The 20,131-nt window shown below is 52.6% G+C and overlaps 2 protein-coding genes across 5 annotated transcripts in view; both read left to right on the top strand.

Annotated features, from left to right (window-relative positions):
• The window catches only part of LOC116938326 (MBT domain-containing protein 1-like), a 56,589-nt gene extending 41,091 nt beyond the window's left edge, over positions 1–15,498 (top strand). The window contains exon 10 of the mRNA XM_076064359.1: positions 1,845–15,498. The gene's annotated coding sequence lies outside the window, so the exon portion shown is untranslated. The remainder of the gene's footprint in view (positions 1–1,844) is intronic.
• A 1,568-nt stretch (positions 15,499–17,066) lies between these two features.
• Positions 17,067–20,131, top strand: part of LOC116938327 (uncharacterized) — a 40,708-nt gene continuing 37,643 nt past the window's right edge. For 2 of the 4 annotated variants that reach the window (XM_076064358.1, XM_076064357.1), the window contains exon 1: positions 17,067–19,880. In XM_076064358.1, coding sequence (XP_075920473.1) covers positions 19,564–19,880 — 317 coding nt within the window. In that variant the 5' untranslated portion in view covers positions 17,067–19,563. The remainder of the gene's footprint in view (positions 19,881–20,131) is intronic. The other 2 variants (XM_076064356.1, XM_076064355.1) reach the window with 1 other exon arrangement.

The following is a 20,131-nucleotide window of genomic DNA, read 5'->3' as shown; positions in this document are numbered from 1 at the left end:
CAGGGGGTGACTTCTTCCAATATTTGAGGCACCGCAGCCTCAGCAGGGTCATCCTCACTTTGTGCCACGATGTTTTCCTGGTTGAGGGATTTTCCCTCCCCCAGGACCTCACAGAAATGCTCAGCAAATCTGCAAACCTGTTCCTGGGGGTCGGAGATTGGATCACCGTTTTTTCCCCTAATGATGGTAATAGGTGTGGCGCTGCAGGTTACTTTTTTGATGGAGTTAAATAGAGATTTGTGATCACGGGCCACTGAGGCAGACTCCATCTCCTCAGCAACCCGCGACCACCACCCATCCTTGCAGCGCCTCACGGCTCTCCGAACCTCCGAGCGAAGGCTGCGGTAAGCCTCCTCATTCTCTGACGTGGGATTCTGTAGCCGATGACAGTGGGCCTGTCGCTTTTTCTCAACCATCCTGAACACCTCCTCTGTCAGCCAGGGTCTCTGGGGAGGTCTGGACCGTGTACCCAAAGCAGCCATTGCAGCTACATGAGTGACAGTCCTAAACCTCGCCCATTTACCCTCGACATCAGGAGGAGTCGGGGACGATGCCAATCCCAGCCGCAAGCGATGATGAAATTCTCGCTTGCAACTTTCATCAGATAACTGAGACCAGGCCACTTTAGGTCGGAATGGGGTCCTGGGTGTACACCCACCACCGGAGTGGAAGAATGGCAGGCGCATCTTACAGATGACTAGTCGATGGTCAGAGGGCAGATCAGCTCCACGGTAGGTCCTGGTGTCAAGGACATGGGCTCGCATCCGCTGGTCCGTCACTATGTAGTCCAGCAGATGTTCTTGCTTGGACCCGGCATGCATCCACGATGTTGTGTGGATGCGCCGATGCCGGAACAGCGTGTTGGTAATTACAAGCCCATGGGCTGCACAAAAATCTAGCAGCCTCCTACCGTTGTTATTGAGCTGATCTGGCCCATGCCCTCCAATCACTCCAGACCAGGTGCCAGTATCATGACCAACTCGGGCATTGAAGTCACCCAACATGATGACTCTATCCCGAGGGGCCACTTTAGCCAGCGCCTGTGACAGGAGGTCATAGAAGGCATCTGACTCATCGGCTTTGCCTGCATCCCTCCACGGATGTTCATCTTCAGTGGGGGCATAAGTAACCACGACCACCATTCCTCGCCTCCAGTTGATGGGAAGGCGAGCCCAAAGTAGCCCGGGGCTTACAGCTTCCCACACCTCACCGCCACGCTCCCACGCCCCCTTCATTCTTTTGTTCAAAAGAAGAGCCACACCCTGTTGTTTGGCAGTCTGCTGCCCCGAGTAGAGGACTGTCCACCCCTCATGGTGGCAGGAGCCAGAGCCGGTCCACCGGACCTCCTGAATGCCGCATAGATCAGGCGGTTCCGGTCCAGCTCCCGACATAGGAGTGGCAGCCTCTCCTCCGCAGTGAGCGTTCGAACATTCCACGTGGCCACCCGTAGTGGTTTTTCGTTGTTTCTGGAGGAGCCCCGAGGGTAGAGATTCAATCTCCTGGCTCCGCCAATTGGGGTTTGGCCAGGAGACGTCATAGACGCCTGGCCCCCCGGGGCCTCCGGCACAAGCTTATTAGTTACATATTTCAGTTTAACTCGTGGTTTAGTGGTAATTAATTGAAGGTGGAGGGGTTACCAGCCCCTCGCACCCGTCCAGAGAGAGAAAGACACAGAGAGAGAGACAGACAAATGGAGAGAGCCAGACAAATGGAGAGAGACAGAGAGACACACGGAGAGAGACACAGAGAGAGACAGAGAGAGACAGACAGATGGATAGAGACAGAGAGAGACACAGAGAGACACAGAGAGAGAGACACAGAGACAGAGACACAGAGAGGAGGAGGTGGTGATGGTGGTGATGATGGTGGTGATGGTGGTTATTATTACACCTTGGTGTGCTGGAAGGGGTGAGCACAGAGAGACAGAGACAGTCAGAGACACAGGGACAGAGAGAGACACAGAGAGACAGACAGAAACAGAGAGAGACACAGGGACAGAGAGACAGACAGAGAGACACAAATGGAGAGAGACACAGAGAGAGACAGACAGATGGATAGAGACAGAGAGAGACAGAGAGACAGAGAGGAGGAGGAGGTGGTGATGGTGGTGATGGTGGTGATTATTACACCTTGGTGTGCTGGAAGGGGTGAGCACAGAGAGAGACAGAGAGAGACACAGAGACAGAGAGAGACAGAAAGACACAGAGAGACACAGAGAGACAGAGACAGATGGAGAGAGACACAGAGAGACACACAGAGACAGATGGATAGAGACAGAGAGGAGGAGGTGGTGATGGTGATTGGTGGTGATGGTGGTGATGGTGGTTATTATTACACCTTGGTGTGCTGGAAGGGGTGAGCACAGAGAGAGAGAGACAGAGAGAGACAGAGAGAGACAGAAAGACACAGAGAGAGACACAGGGACACAGAGAGACAGAGACAGATGGAGAGACACAGAGAGACACACAGAGAGAGACAGAGACAGATGGATAGAGACAGAGAGACAGAGAGGAGGAGGTGGTGATGGTGGTGATGGTGGTGGTGATGGTGGTTATTATTACACCGTGGTATGCTGGAAGGGGTGAGCACAGAGAGAGATAGACAGAGAGAGACACAGAGACAGACATAGAGACAGAGACACAGAGAGACAGAGAGGAGGAGGTGGTGATGGTGGTGATGATGGTGATGATGATGGTGATGGTGGTGATTATTACACCGTGGTGTGCTGGAAGGGGTGAGCACAGAGAGAGATAGACAGAGAGAGAGACAGAGAGAGAGACAGGGACACAGAGAGACAGAGAGAGAGACAGACAGATGGAGAGAGACACAGAGAGACACAGGGAGAGACAGATGGAGAGAGACAGAGAGGAGGGGTAGGTGGTGATTGGTGGTGATGGTGGTTATTATTACACCTTGGTGTGCTGGAAGGGGTGAGCACAGAGAGACAGAGAGATAGACAGAGAGAGACAGAGAGAGAGACACAGAGACAGAAAGAGAGACACAGAGAGAGAGAGACACAGAGACCCATAGAGACACATAGAGACCCATAGAGATACACAGAGACCCATAGAGACACACAGAGACCCATAGAGATACACAGACCCATAGAGACACACAGAGACCCATAGAGATACACAGAGACCCATAGAGATAGGCAGAGACCCATAGAGATACACAGAGACACATAGAGACCCATAGAGATACACAGAGACCCATAGAGACACACAGAGACCCATAGAGATACACAGACCCATAGAGACACACAGACCCATAGAGATACACAGAGACCCATAGAGACACACAGAGACCCGTAGATACCCATAGAGATGCACACACCACGCACAGACAAAGCTCCCCCAGGTAGCCTCTAGCAGGGCTGTAGGGGCAAGTGCTGTTAGCTAGCGAGTAGTAGCAGCAGTGTCTATGTACTACACACACCACACACAGATAAAGCTCCCCCAGGTAGCCTCTCGCAGGGCTGTAGGGGCAAGTGCTGTTAGCTAGCGAGTAGTAGCAGCAGTGTCTATGTACTACACACACCACACACAGATAAAGCTCCCCCAGGTAGCCTCTCGCAGGGCTGTAGGGGCAAGTGCTGTTAGTAGTAGCAGCGTCTATGAAGGCTACCGGCACTGTTGCACACACAGAGGGGGTGGGTGGCCAGCACCACGCCCGGCCGCCTTTGTCTCTCCCCCAGTGCTAACGATGTTCACTACACCACCACCACTACACCGCCACCACCACTACACCACCACCACCACTACACCACCACCACTACACCACCACCACTACTACACCACTACACCACCACCACTACACCACCACCACTACACCACCACCACTACACCACCACTACACCCCCACCACTACACCACCACAGCACCAGGTTCTCATTTGAGGCCGAGTGGACCTAGGGGAGGCTCAGAACCGGTTTCGATAATCGCTGTCACTGGCGGTGTCGGTGGCCGTGAGCGGGAATCGGTCACGGGCCTCTGCTGGATTCGCAGCGTGGCGCTAACCGCTGCACCACCACTCCCCACAGACACACACAGAGACTCGCACACAGACACACACGCAGACACACACACAGACACTCATACAGACTCACACACACACGCAGACACACACACAGACACACACACAGACACTCATACAGACTCACACACAGACAAACAAACACGCACAGACTCACACAGACACACACAGACTCACACACATAGACACTCATACAGACTCACACAGACACACACGCAGACATACACAGAGACTCGCACACACGCAGACACTCATACAGACTCACAGACACACACAGACTCACACACACACAGACGCACACAGACTCGCACACATAGACACTCATGCAGACTCACACAAACACACACCCAGACACACACAGAGACTCGCACACATAGACACTCATACAGACTCACACAGACACACACGCAGACACACACAGAGACTCGCACACACACAGACACTCATACAGACTCACTTACACACACACAGACACACACATAGACAATCATACAGACTCACACACACACGCAGACACTCATACAGACACCGACACACACACAGACACACACACAGACACTCATATAGACACTCATGCAGACTCACACACACAGACTCACACACACAGAGACACATACAGACTCGCACACACGCAGATACTCATACAGACTCACTTACACACACACACACACAGACTCACACAAACACAGACACTCATACAGACTCGCACAGATACACACAAAGACACTCATACAGACTCACACAGACACACACACACAGACACTCATACAGACACACTCATACAGACTCACAGACACACACATAGACACTCATACAGACTCACACGCAGACACTCGTACAGACTCACTTACACACACACAGACACACACAGACACTCATACAGACTCACACACACAGACACTCATACAGACTCGCTTACACACAACAACAACAACAACCGCCATTCGCCACTAAGTGGCGGTGACGTCACCACAACGCTTGTGCCAGGCTATGTGCACCCTGAGGCCACGTGAAGTGTCGAACGCCCGCTGGCAGGAGGTCACGGGGCAGACCCAGGTGCCACGGGTCGACTGACTGAGATGACTGGCTGATGCACCACCTGTGCCCCCTACTGTGCCAACCCACTGTGCTTTAGCCACCCGGCGCTCCGCTCGTTGTTGTGAGCGTCGCTCCTCCGCCCTCCGTTGTTGTTGGAGGGCGACTGCCTCCAACTGCCCAGTAGCATCCTTCACGAGCCTCCTCCACAGAGGCCGATCTTGACACCGCTGGTACCAGTCATCGGCAAGTCCACTCAGCTCCACGTCCTCCTGTACCACATCACTCCATCTCTTCTCTAGCCCGTGCCGCGGCCGCTTAGCCCCCTTAATCCGGCCGAACAAAAGCTGTTTCGGCATGCGGTGGCTGGGCATGCGGGCTACATGACCCAGCCATCGCAGCCTTCCCCGCCGGAGGAGCTCACCGATGGGACCTTGCCCAGATCTTTCAAGGATTTTTGAGCTCCTCACACAATCCAGTCTGGTTAAACCCAGGATGGATCGTAGGCAGGCCAGCCTAAATGTTTCTAACCGGCGAAGATGTTCCATTAGGGGGGTCCACGTTTCGCAAGCGTAGAGAAGGGAGGGAATGACCGTGGCCGAGAAGACCTGAAGCTTAGTGCGGAGCGACAGACCAGGTAGCTTCCACACACAGCCTTACGCAACCGATGAAAAGATATTGCCGCTCGACTGATTCGGAGTGAGACCTCTGCTGTTAAACTGGAGACAGTCATAAGCACACTGCCCAGGTATGGGAAACTCTCCACTCTCTCCACAACTGCCCCATCACCGATTGGGAGTTGTGGGGGTGGAGTGTCCGATGGTACAAAATACCCAGGCAGGTGCTTAGTTTTGGTGAGGCTGATGGTTAAGGCCCCACCTATTAGTGGCACGCTCCAGTCTCAGCAGCAGCGTCTCCAACTCCTCCTCTGACTGAGCAGCTATTACCAAATCATCAGCATACATAACGTGGTTGAGCAATAGGGAGCCATCCCTTGACCGCACCCGGGCGTCGATCAGCCTCCCATTATATCTGTACCATATGGAGATTCCCCCGATACAGCTATTGAAGGCTTCGCGAACTACGTGGTCAAAATAGATGTTAAATAATGTGGGAGCCAGAGGACATCCCTGTCGCACCCCAAGGTTAACAGGGAATGGCTCTGACTCACGGCCACGTAGTTTTACCCGGGCCCGCTCACCATCATGAAGGTCCTTAATGATCGTGAGCAGAGGGTCAGGTACTCCAAAAGCACGAAGAACAACCCAGAGCCCAGGCCTACTGATGGTATCATAGGCCTTGACCAGGTCAATAAAGCAGAGATGTAGGTCTTGTTGGAATTCCCTACACCTCTGCTGTAGCAGACAGACAAAATATGGCATCTGTGCAGGACCGCCCTTTTCTGAAACCGCATTGGGGCTCCGCAAGCCTCTCCTCAGCGTGCCTGGCAAGGCGATGTTGAATAATCCTTGCCAGGACCTTTCCCGGCACACTGAGGAGTGAGATGCCCCTGTAGTTGTTACAGTCTGTGCGGTCCCCCTTCTTAAAAAGGGAGCCCACCAGGGCATCCTTCCAATCCTGCGGAACCCGTCCAGTGGTCCAGACTTGTTATGATGTCATATAGGGCAGTCTGTGCACAAACGCCACCCTCGCTCAGCATTTCGCTTGGGAGATCATCTCTGCCCGCTGCCTTTCCTGGTCTCAGACTCCAGATTGCCTTCAGTACTTCCTCAACAGATGGCACCTCAGCCAGCCACTCACAGGGGGTGACTTCCAATATTTGAGGCACAGCAGCCTCAGCAGGGTCATCCCCACTTTGTGCCACGATGTTTTCCTGGCTGAGGGATTTTCCCTCCCCCAGGACCTCAGAAATGATCAGCAAATCAGAAAACCTGTTCCTGGGGGTCGGAGATTGGGTCACCGTGTGGTGCTGCAGATTACTTTTTTGATGGAGTTAAATAGAGATTTGTGATCACGGGCCACTGAGGCAGACTCCATCTCCTCAGTAACCCGCGACCACCACCCATCCTTGCAGCGCCTCACGGCTCTCCGAACCTCCGAGCGAAGGCTGCGGTAAGCCTCATTCTCTGACGTGGGATTCTGTAGCCGATGACAGTGGGCCTGTCGCTTTTTCTCAACCATCCTGAACACCTCTGTCAGCCCGGGTCTCTGGGGAGGTCTGGACCGCGTACCCAAAGCAGCCATTGCAGCTACATGAGTGACAGTCCTAAACCTCGCCCATTTACCCTCGACATCAGGAGGAGTGGGTGACGGTGGAAGAATGGCAGGCGCATCTTACAGATGACTAGTCGATGGTCAGAGGGCAGATCAGCTCCACGGTAGGTCCTGGTGTCAAGGACATGGGCTCGCATCCGCTGGTCCGTCACTACGTAGTCCAGCAGATGTTCTTGCTTGGACCCGGCGTGCATCCACGATGTTGTGTGGATGCGCCGATGCCGGAACAGCGTGTTGGTAATTACAAGCCCATGGGCTGCACAAAAATCTAGCAGCCTCCTACCGTTGTTATTGAGCTGATCTGGCCCATGCCCTCCAATCACTCCAGACCAGGTGCCAGTATCATGACCAACTCGGGCATTGAAGTCACCCAACATGATGACTCTATCCCGAGGGGCCACTTTAGCCAGCGCCTGTGACAGGAGGTCATAGAAGGCATCTGACTCATCGGCTTTGCCTGCATCCCTCCACGGATGTTCATCTTCGGTGGGGGCATAAGTAACCACGACCACCATTCCTCGCCTCCGGTTGATGGGAAGGCGAGCCCAAAGTAGCCTGGGGCTTACAGCTTCCCACACCTCACCGCCACGCTCCCACTCCCCCTTCATTCTTTTGTTCAAAAGAAGACCCACACCCTGTTGTTTGGCAGTCTGCTGCCCCGAGTAGAGGACTGTCCACCCCTCGTGGTGGCAGGAGCCAAAGCCGGTCCACCGGACCTCCTGAATGCCGCATAGATCCAGGCGGTACCGGTCCAGCTCCCGACAGAGGAGTGGCAGCCTCTCCTCCGCAGTGAGCGTTCGAACATTCCACGTGGCCACCCGTAGTGGCTTTTCGTTGTTTCTGGAGGAGCCCCGAGGGTAGATTTTCAATCTTCTGGCTCCGCCAATTGGGGTTTGGCCAGGAGACGTCATAGACGCCTGTCCCCCCGGGGCCTCCGGCACAAGCTTATTAGTTACATATTTCAGTTTAACTCGTGGTTTCGTGGTAATTAATTAAAGGTGGAGGGGTTACCAGCCCCTCGCACCCGTCCAGAGAGAGAGAGACACAGAGAGAGACAGAGAGGAGGAGGAGGTGGTGGTGTTGGTGATGGTGGTGATGGTGGTGATTATTACACCGTGGTGTGCTGGAAGGGGTGAGCACAGAGAGACAGATAGAGATAGACAGAGAGAGAGAGAAACAGAGAGAGACACAGGGACATAGAGAGACAGAGAGAGAGACACAGAGAGAGAGAGGAGGGGGAGGTGATGATGGTGGTTATTATTACACCTTGTTGTGCTGGAAGGGGTGAGCACAGAGAGACAGAGAGAGAGAGACACACAGAGAGAGACAGAGAATGATAGAGAGAGACAGAGAGAGAGACACAGAGAGAGAGAGGAGGGGGAGGTGGTGATGGTGGTGATTATTACACCTTGGTGTGCTGGAAGGGGTGAGCACAGAGACACAGAGAGAGAGAGAGACAGAGAGAGACGGAGAGAGAGACAGAAAGACAGAGATACACAGAGAGACACAGAGACAGATGGAGAGACACAGAGAGAGACAGATGGATAGAGACAGAGAGGAGGAGGTGGTGATGGTGGTGGTGATGGTGGAGATGGTGGAGATGGTGGTGATGATGGTTATTATTACACCTTGGTGTGCTGGAAGGGGTGAGCACAGAGAGACAGAGAGAGAGATAGAGATAGACAGAGAGAGACAGAGAGAGACAGAGAGAGACACAGGGACACAGAGAGACAGACAGATGGAGAGAGACAGAGAGACACACAGAGAGACACATTGAGAGACAGATGGATAGAGACAGAGAGGGACAGAGAGGAGGGGTAGGTGGTGATTGGTGGTGATGGTGGTTATTATTACACCGTGGTGTGCTGGAAGGGGTGAGCACAGAGAGACAGAGAGAGATAGACAGAGAGAGACAGAGAGAGAGACAGAGAGAGAGACACACACAGAGACCCATAGAGACACAGAGACACATAGAGATACACAGAGACCCATAGAGATAGGCAGAGACCCATAGAGATACACAGAGACCCATAGAGACACACAGAGACCCATAGAGATACACAGACCCATAGAGACACACAGAGACCCATAGAGATACACAGACCCATAGAGACACACAGAGACCCATAGAGATACACAGAGACCCATAGAGACCCATAGAGACACACAGAGACCCATAGAGATACACAGAGACCCATAGAGACCCATAGAGACACACAGAGACCCATAGAGACACACAGAGACCCATAGAGATACACAGAGACCCATAGAGACACACAGAGACCCATAGAGATACAGAGACCCATAGAGACACACAGAGACCCATAGAGATACACAGAGACCCATAGAGACCCATAGAGACACACAGAGACCCATAGAGACACACAGAGACCCATAGAGATACACAGACCCATAGAGACACACAGAGACACATAGAGATACACAGAGACCCATAGAGATAGGCAGAGACCCATAGAGATACACAGAGACCCATAGAGACACACAGAGACCCATAGAGATACACAGACCCATAGAGACACACAGAGACCCATAGAGATACACAGAGACCCATAGAGACCCATAGAGACACACAGAGACCCATAGAGACACACAGAGACCCATAGAGATACACAGAGACCCATAGAGACACACAGAGACCCATAGAGATACAGAGACCCATAGAGACACACAGAGACCCATAGAGATACACAGAGACCCATAGAGACCCATAGAGACACACAGAGACCCATAGAGACACACAGAGACCCATAGAGATACACAGACCCATAGAGACACACAGAGACACATAGAGATACACAGAGACCCATAGAGATAGGCAGAGACCCATAGAGATACACAGAGACCCATAGAGACACACAGAGACCCATAGAGATACACAGACCCATAGAGACACACAGAGACCCATAGAGATACACAGAGACCCATAGAGACCCATAGAGACACACAGAGACCCATAGAGACACACAGAGACCCATAGAGATACACAGAGACCCGTAGATACCCATAGAGATGCACACACACCACGCACAGACAAAGCTCCCCCAGGTAGCCTCTAGCAGGGCTGTAGAGGCAAGTGCTGTTAGCGTGCGAGTAGCAGCAGCAGTGTCTATGTACTACACACACCACACACACAGACAAAGCTCCCCCAGGTAGCCTCTAGCAGGGCTGTAGGGGCAAGTGCTGTTAGCTAGCGAGTAGCAGCAGTGTCTATGTACTACACACACCACACACAGACAAAGCTCCCCCAGGTAGCCTCTCGCAGGGCTGTAGGGGCAAGTGCTGTTAGTAGTAGCAGCGTCTATGAAGGCTACCAGCACTGTTGCACACACAGAGGGGGTGGGTGGCCAGCACCACGTCCGGCCGCCTTTGTCTCTCCCCCAGTGCTAACGATGTTCACTACACCACCACCACTACACCGCCACCACCACTACACCACCACCACCACTACACCACCACCACCACTACACCACCACCACTACACCACCACCACTACTACACCACTACACCACCACCACTACACCACCACCACTACACCACCACCACTACACCACCACTACACCCCCACCACTACACCACCACCACAGCACCAGGTTCTCATTTGAGGCCGAGTGGACCTAGGGGAGGCCCAGAACCGGTTTCGATAATCGCTGTCACTGGCGGTGTCGGTGGCCGTGAGCGGGAATCGGTCACGGGCCTCTGCTGGATTCGCAGCGTGGCGCTAACCGCTGCACCACCACTCCCCACAGACACACACAGACACACACACAGACACACACACAGACACTCACACACAGACACCCACACGCAGACACACACAGAGACTCGCACACACGCAGACACTCATACAGACTCACACACACAGACACACAGAGACTCGCACACATAGACACTCATACAGACTCACACACAGACACACACAGAGACTCGCACACATAGACACTCATACAGACTCACACACACGCAGACACTCATACAGACTCACACACACAGACACTCATACAGACACAGACTCACACACAGACTCAGACACAGACACCCACACGCAGACACACAGAGACACACAACAACAACAACAACCGCCATTCGCCACTAAGTGGCGGTGACGTCACCACGACGCTTGTGCCAGGCTATGTGCACCTTGAGGCCACGTGAAGTGTCGAACGCCCGCTGGCAGGAGGTCACGGGGCAGACCCAGCAGGTGCCACGGGTCGACTGACTGAGATGACTGGCTGATGCACCACCTGTGCCCCCTACTGTGCCAACCTGCTGTGCTTTAGCCACCCGGCGCTCGGCTCGTTGTTGTGAGCGTCGCTCCTCCGCCCTCCGTTGTTGTTGGAGGGCGACTGCCTCCAACTGCCCAGTAGCATCCTTCACGAGCCTCCTCCACAGAGGCCGATCTTGACACCGCTGGTACCGGTCATCGGCAAGTCCACTCAGCTCCACGTCCTCCTATACCACATCACTCCATCTCTTCTCTAGCCCGTGCCGCGCCCGCTTAGCCCCCTTAATCCGGCCGAACAAAAGCTGTTTCGGCATGCGGTGGCTGGGCATGCGGGCTACATGACCCAGCCATCGCAGCCTTCCCCGCCGGAGGAGCTCACCGATGGGACCTTGCCCAGATCTTTCAAGGATTTTTGAGCTCCTCACACAATCCAGTCTGGTTAAACCCAGGATGGATCGTAGGCAGGCCAGCCTAAATGTTTCTAACCGGCGAAGATGTTCCATTAGGGGGGTCCACGTTTCGCAAGCGTAGAGAAGGGAGGGAATGACCGTGGCCGAGAAGACCTGAAGCTTATTGCGGAGCGACAGACCAGGTAGCTTCCACACAGCCTTACGCAACCGATGAAAATATATTGCCGCTCGACTGATTCGGAGTGAGACCTCTGCTGTTAAACTGGAGCCAGTCATAAGCACACTGCCCAGGTATGGGAAACTCTCCACTCTCTCCACAACTGCCCCATCACCGATGGGGAGTTGTGGGGGTGGAGTGTCCGATGGTACAAAATACCCAGGCAGGTGCTTAGTTTTGGTGGGGCTGATGGTAAGGCCCCACCTCTTAGTGGCACGCTCCAGTCTCAGCAGCAGCGTCTCCAACTCCGAATGTGCAGCTATTACCAAATCATCAGCATACATAACGTGGTTGAGCAATAGGGAGCCATCCCTTGACCGCACCCGGGCGTCGATCAGCCTCCCATTATATCTGTACCATATGGAGATTCCCCCGGTACAGCTATTGAAGGCTTCACGAACTACGTGGTCAAAATAGATGTTAAATAATGTGGGAGCCAGAGGACATCCCTGTCGCACCCCAAGCTTAACAGGGAATGGCTCTGACTCCCGGCCACGTAGTTTTACCCGGGCCCGCTCACCATCATGAAGGTCCTTAATGATCGTGAGCAGAGGGTCAGGTACTCCAAAAGCACGAAGAACAACCCAGAGCCCAGGCCTATCATAGTCCATGACCAGGTCAATAAAGCAGAGATGTAGGTCTTGTTGGAATTCCCTACACCTCTGCTGTAGCAGACGGACAGAAAATATGGCATCTGTGCAGGACCGCCCTTTCCTGAAACCGCATTGGGGCTCCGCAAGCCTCTCCTCAGCGTGCCTGGCAAGGCGATGTTGAATAGTAGTTGTTACAGTCTGTGCGGTCCCCCTTCTTAAAGAGGGGGACCACCAGGGCATCCTTCCAATCCTGCGGAACCCGTCCAGTGGTCCAGACTGTTATGATGTCATATAGGGCAGTCTGTGCACAAACGCCGCCCTCCCTCAGCATTTCGCTTGGGAGATCATCTCTGCCCGCTGCCTTTCCTGGTCTCAGACTCCGGATCGCCTTCAGTACTTCCTCAACAGATGGCACCTCAGCCAGCCACTCACAGGGGGTGACTTCTTCCAATATTTGAGGCACCGCAGTCTCAGCAGGGTCATCCTCACTTTGTGCCACGATGTTTTCCTGGCTGAGGGATTTTCCCTCCCCCAGGACCTCACAGAAATTCTCAGCAAATCTGAAAACCTGTTCCTGGGGGTCTGAGATTGGGTCACCGTTTTTTCCCCTAATTATGGTAATAGGTGTGGTGCTGCAGATTACTTTTTTGATGGAGTTAAATAGAGATTTGTGATCACGGGCCACTGAGGCAGACTCCATCTCCTCAGCAACCCGCGACCACCACCCATCCTTGCAGCGCCTCACGGCTCTCCGAACCTCCGAATGAAGGCTGCGGTAAGCCTCATTCTCTGACGTGGGATTCTGTAGCCGATGACAGTGGGCCTGTCGCTTTTTCTCAACCATCCTGAACACCTCTGTCAGCCAGGGTCTCTGCGGAGGTCTGGACCGCGTAGCCAAAGCAGCCATTGCAGTTACATGAGTCACAGTCCTAAACCTCGCCCATTTACCCTCGACATCAGGAGGAGTCGGGGACGATGCCAATCCCAGCCGCAAGCGATGATGAAATTCTCGCTTGCAACTTTCATCAGATAACTGAGACCAGGCCACTTTAGGTTGGAATGGGGTCCTGGGTCTACACCCACCACCGGAGTGGAAGAATGGCAGGCGCATCTTACAGATGACTAGTCGATGGTCAGAGGGCAGATCAGCTCCACGGTAGGTCCTGGTGTCAAGGACATGGGCTCGCATCCGCTGGTCCGTCACTGCATAGTCCAGCAGATGTTCTTGCTTGGACCCGGCATGCATCCACGATGTTGTGTGGATGCGCCGATGCCGGAACAGCGTGTTGGTAATTACAAGCCCATGGGCTGCACAAAAATCTAGCAGCCTCCTACCGTTGTTATTGAGCTGATCTGGCCCATGCCCTCCAATCACTCCAGACCAGGTGCCAGTATCATGACCAACTCGGGCATTGAAGTCACCCAACATGATGACTCTATCCCGAGGGGCCACTTTAGCCAGCACCTGTGACAGGAGGTCATAGAAGGCATCTGACTCATCGGCTTTGCCTGCATCCCTCCACGGATGTTCATCTTCGGTGGGGGCATAAGTAACCACGACCACCATTCCTCGCCTCCGGTTGATGGGAAGGCGAGCCCAAAGTAGCCTGGGGCTTACAGCTTCCCACACCTCACCGCCACGCTCCCACGCCCCCTTCATTATTTTGTTCAAAAGAAGAGCCACACCCTGTTGTTTGGCAGTCTGCTGCCCCGAGTAGAGGACTGTCCACTCCTCATGGTGGCAGGAGCCAGAGCCGGTCCACCGGACCTCCTGAATGCCACACAGATCCAGGCGGTACCGGTCCAGCTCCCGACAGAGGAGTGGCAACCTCTCCTCCGCAGTGAGCGTTCGAACATTCCACGTGGCCACCCGTAGTGCCTTTTCGTTGTTTCTGGAGGAGCCCCAAGGGTAGATATTCAATCTCCTGGCTCCTCCAATTGGGGTTTGGCCAGGAGACGTCATAGACGCCTGGCCCCCCGGGGCCTCCGGCACAAGCTTATAAGTTACATATTTCAGTTTAACTCGTGGTTTTGTGGTAATTAATTGAAGGTGGAGGGGTTACCAGCCCCTCGCACCCGTCCAGAGCTGTTTAGCCCCTGTGGTGGACACATATGCCATGAGGGGAGGAGCCAATCAAAATTTGATCTCCCCCCACAGCATTGTCCACGACAGTTGCCTGTCCGGCACCGCGAGGCAGGGGGTTGTTTTGCCGGACCACAGACACACACACACAGATACAGACACAGTGACACACACAGATACACACACAGACACTCATACAGACTCACTCACACACAGATACACACACATAGGCACACAGACACTCATACAGACTCATTCACACAGATACACACACAGGCACACAGACACTCATACAGACTCACTCACACACAGATACACACACATAGGCACACACTCATACAGACTCATTCACACAGATACACATAGACACACAGACACTCATACAGACTCACAGATACAGATAGACACAGATACAGACAGACTCGCAGACACACACAGACAAACAGACTCGCACACACACATGCACAGACACCCACAGACACACACTCATTAATAGTCACACCCACAGACATACAGACACACAGAGTGACACAGAGACACGTGTACAGTATTATTATGCACACAGCGTGTTGCGGATTTCGCCCTACTTGCTGTACCTTCCACTCTACTGTAACTGCAATGCATGTTTCATAAAAACATTGACGCGTCCTGTGTGTGGTTCACTATGGCCGTGTGTGTGTGTTTGTGAGTGTGTGTGTGAGTCATCTTGTTGGGTGACTTCAATGCCCGAGTTGGTCATGATACTGGCACCTGGTCTGGGGTGATTGGAGGGCATGGGCCAGATCAGCTCAATAACAACGGTAGGAGGCTGCTAGATTTTTGTGCAGCCCATGGGCTTGTAATTATCAACACGCTGTTTCGGCATCGGCGCATCCACGCAACATCATGGATGCACGCCGGGTCCAAGCAAGAACATCTGCCGGACTACATAGTGACGGACCAGCGGATGCAGGCCCATGTCCTTGACACCGGGACCTACCGTGGAGCTGATCCTGCCCACTCTGACCATCGACTAGTCATCTGTAAGATGCGCCTGCCATTCTTCCACTCCGGTGGTGGGTGTACACCCAGGACCCCATTCAAACCTTAAGGTGGCCTGGTCTCAGCTGGCTGATGGACGTTGCAAGCGAGAATTTCACCTGCAGGGTCTGTCCCGTGAGCTCCTCCTGGTGCACCTAGCCTGGCACAGCAGTCAACCCATGGCACCTGCTGGGTCTGTCACGTGACGTCCTGGTGCACCTAGCCTGGCACAGCAGTCAACTCGTGGCACCTGCTGGCCTTGGTGGTACTTCCTCTTCCGGAAGATGAAGTAAAGCCCCTGACGATCTTCCGGAAGAAGAAGAAGTAACCTCGTTGATCTTCCGGAAGAGGAAGACAAGCATTCGTTCCTCTTCCGGAAGATGAAATAAAGCCCTTTGGTGATCTTCCGGAAGAAGAAGTACTGACTTTAATGTTCTTCCGGAAGAGGAAGACGGGCATTCGTTCCTCTTCCGGAAGATGAAATAAAGCCCTGGTTATCTTCCGGAAGAGGTTGTACTGACTTTGATGATCTTCCAGAATAGGAAGACAGGCATTAGTGGATCTTCCTCTTCCGGAAGATGAAATAAATCCCTTCGTGTACTTCTGGAAGATGAAGTACCGACTTTTATTCTCTTCCGGAAGAGGAAGACAGGCATTAGTGGTTCTTCCTCTTCCGGAAGATGACATAAAGCCCTTGGTTATCTTCCGGAAGAAGTACTGACTTTGAAGATCTTCCGGAAGAGGAAGAACGGCCATGGTGGTACTTCCTCTTCCGGAAGATGACATTAAGCCCTTGGTTATCTTCCGGAAGATGTTGTACTGACTTTGATGATCTTCCGGAAGAGGAAGGACGGCCATGGTGGTACTTCCTCTTCCGGAAGATGAAGTAAAGCCCTTCGTGATCTTCCGGAAGAAGAAGTCCTGACTATGATGATCTTCCGGAAGAGGAAGACAGGCATTAGTGGATCTTCTCCTTCCGGAAGATGAAATAAAGCCCTTGGTGAGCTTCCGGAAGAAGAAGTACTGACCTTGATGATCTTCCGGAAGAGGAAGACAGGCATTAGTGAATCTTCCTCTTCCGGAAGATGAAGTAAAACCCTTGGTGATCTTCCGGAAGAAGTACTGACCTTGGTGATCTTCCGGAAGAGGAAGCGCAGGCACTGTTGGAACTTCCGCTTCCGGAATATGACGTAAGCCCTTGGTGATCTTCCGGAAGATGGAAGAATCTTCTGGAAGCGCGAATAAAACAGATTTGCGGAAGACTGCCGCCATTGCTTGGCTCGAGAGACGCGGGGAGAGACTCAGAGACAGAGAGACAGAGACACAGAGACAGAGACACAGAGACAGAGAGACAGAGACACACAGTGAGAGACAGAGAGACACAGTGAGACAGAGAAAGAGACACAGAGAGAGAGAGACACAGAGAGACAGAGACACAGTGAGACGGAGACACAGTGAGACAGAGAGACAGAGACAAAGACACAGTGAGACAGAGACACAGTGACAGAGAGACAGTGAGACAGAGACACAGAGACACACAGTGAGACACTGAGACAGAGAGACAGTGACAGAGAGACAGTGAGACAGAGAGACAGTGACAGAGAGACAGTGAGACAGAGACACACAGAGACACACAGTGAGACACAGTGAGACAGAGACACTGAGACAGTGAGACAGAGTGAGACAGAGATACAGAGACACACAATGAGACAGTGAGACACAGACATAGTGAGACAGAGACACAGTGAGAGACAGAGACACAGTGAGACACACAGAGACACACAGTGAGACACAGAGACACTGAGATACACACAGAGACACACAGTGAGACACAGAGACACAGTGAGACACTGAGACACAGTGAGACAGACACAGAGACAGTGAGACAGAGACACAGTGAGACAGACACAGTGAGACACAGACACACAGTGAGACAGTGAGACACACACAGTGAGACACGCAGTGAGACAGAGACACAGTAAGACAGAGACACGCAGTGAGACACAGTGAGACACAGTGAGACACAGTGAGACAGAAACACACAGTGAGACACAGAGACACACAGAGAGACACAGATAGACAGAGACAGACATACACAGAGAGAAACACTGAGACAGAGAGAGACAGAGAGAGACACTGAGCCAGACACACCGACAGAAAGAGAGACTGACAGACACACAGAGATAGAGAGAGACACTGAGACACAGACAGATAGAGAGACACTGAGACACAGACACACACAGAGATAGAGAGACACTGAGACACAGACACACACAGAGATAGAGAGAGACACTGAGACACAGACAGACAGAGACACGACAGACACACACAGAGATAGAGAGACACTGAGACACAGACACAGATAGAGAGAGACACTGAGACACAGACAGACAGAGACACGAAAGACACACACACAGAGATAGAGAGACACTGAGACAGACACAGAGAGACTGACACACACAGAGAGACACTGAGACACACACAGACAGAGACACGACAGACACACACACAGAGAGATAGAGACACTGAGACACAGACAGAGATAGAGAGACACACACACAGACACACACAGATAGAGAGAGACACTGAGACACAGACACACACAGATAGAGAGAAACACTGAGACACAGACAGACAGACACGAAAGACACAGAGATAGACACTGAGACAGACACAGAGAGACTGACACACACACAGATAGAGAGAGACACTTAGACACACACAGACAGAGACACGACAGACACACAGAGAGAGAGAGAGACACTGAGACACACACACAGAGATAGAGACACTGAGACACAGACAGACAGAGATAGAGAGACACACACACAGACACACACAGATAGAGAGAGACACTGAGACACAGACACTGAGACACAGACACACACAAAGAGAGAGACACTGAGACACAGACAGACACACACAGAGAGATAGAGACACACAGACAGACACACACACAAAGAGAGAGACACAGACAGACACACAGATAGAGAGAGACACTGAGACACAGACACAGAGAGAGAGAGAGACACACACAGATAGAGAGAGACACTGAGACACAGACACAGACAGACAGATAGAGAGAGACACTGAGACACAGACACACACAGAGAGAGAGAGACACTGAGACACACAGACGGAGAGACTGACACAGAGACAGACAGACAGAGACACTGAGACAGAGAGAGACACTGAGACAGACAGACACTGAGACATACAGAGACACTGAGACAGAGACACACAGAGACACTGAGACAGAGACACAGAGACACTGAGACAGACACACAGAGAGACACTGAAACAGAGACACAGACAGACAGACACTGAGACAGACAGACAGAAAGAGACACTGAGACAGAGAGAGAGACACTGAGACAGAGACAATGAGACACTGATACACTGAGACAGAGACACTGAGACAGACAGAGAGACACTGAGACAGAGACACTGAGACACTCACACTGAGACAGAGACACTGACACACTGAGACAGACACACAGAGACACAGACACACTGAGACACACAGAGACACAGACACACTGAGACACACACACACTGAGAGACACTGACACACACACACTGACACACACACTGAGACACTGAGACAGAGACACAGACACACTGAGACACACAGACACACTGAGACACACATACACACACACTGACACGCACTGAGAGTGATCAGGATCGCCATGGACGATTTTGCTGTAGCCGCCCTTGAGTCGACGCTCTCCGCCCTCCGGGCTCAGCTCTCTGCGATCACCGCGTTCAACTCCTCCACCTCGACCGCGTCCACCATCTTGGGCACCCCCAGCCCGTGCCCGGAGCGCGAGGCGGTGGAGCGCCTCCGTGTGGACCTCACGGAGGCGGTGACACTCATGGAGGAGAGCTTACTAGCGGCTAGTAAGAGTAGCTTACTAGCTCAGCTAGAGTCTACTATTAATACTAATACAACTACAACTACAGATAGTACAGATACTACTACAGATACTACTACTACAACAGAGAGGTGAGTAGTGGTGAGTTTACTAGCGGCTAGTAAGAGTAGATTACTAGCTCAACTAGAGTCTACTATTAATACTAATACTACTACAACTACAGATACTATTACAGATACTACTACTACAGATACTACTACCACAGATACTACTGTAGTAGTAGGTGAGTAGTGGTGATGTTGATGATGTGGGTGATGATGGTGGTGATATTGATGATGATGTTGGTGCTGGTGATGTTGATGGTGCTGGTGATGTTGATGAT

The sequence above is a fragment of the Petromyzon marinus genome, unplaced genomic scaffold, assembly GCF_048934315.1.
Source record: "Petromyzon marinus isolate PM22_M1 ecotype Great Lakes invasive population unplaced genomic scaffold, UKy_Petmar_22M1.pri1.0 PM_Scaffold_40, whole genome shotgun sequence".
Lineage (NCBI taxonomy): Eukaryota > Metazoa > Chordata > Hyperoartia > Petromyzontiformes > Petromyzontidae > Petromyzon > Petromyzon marinus.
Note: the sequence above shows the minus strand (reverse complement) of the source record. Positions and strands in the feature narration are given on the sequence as shown.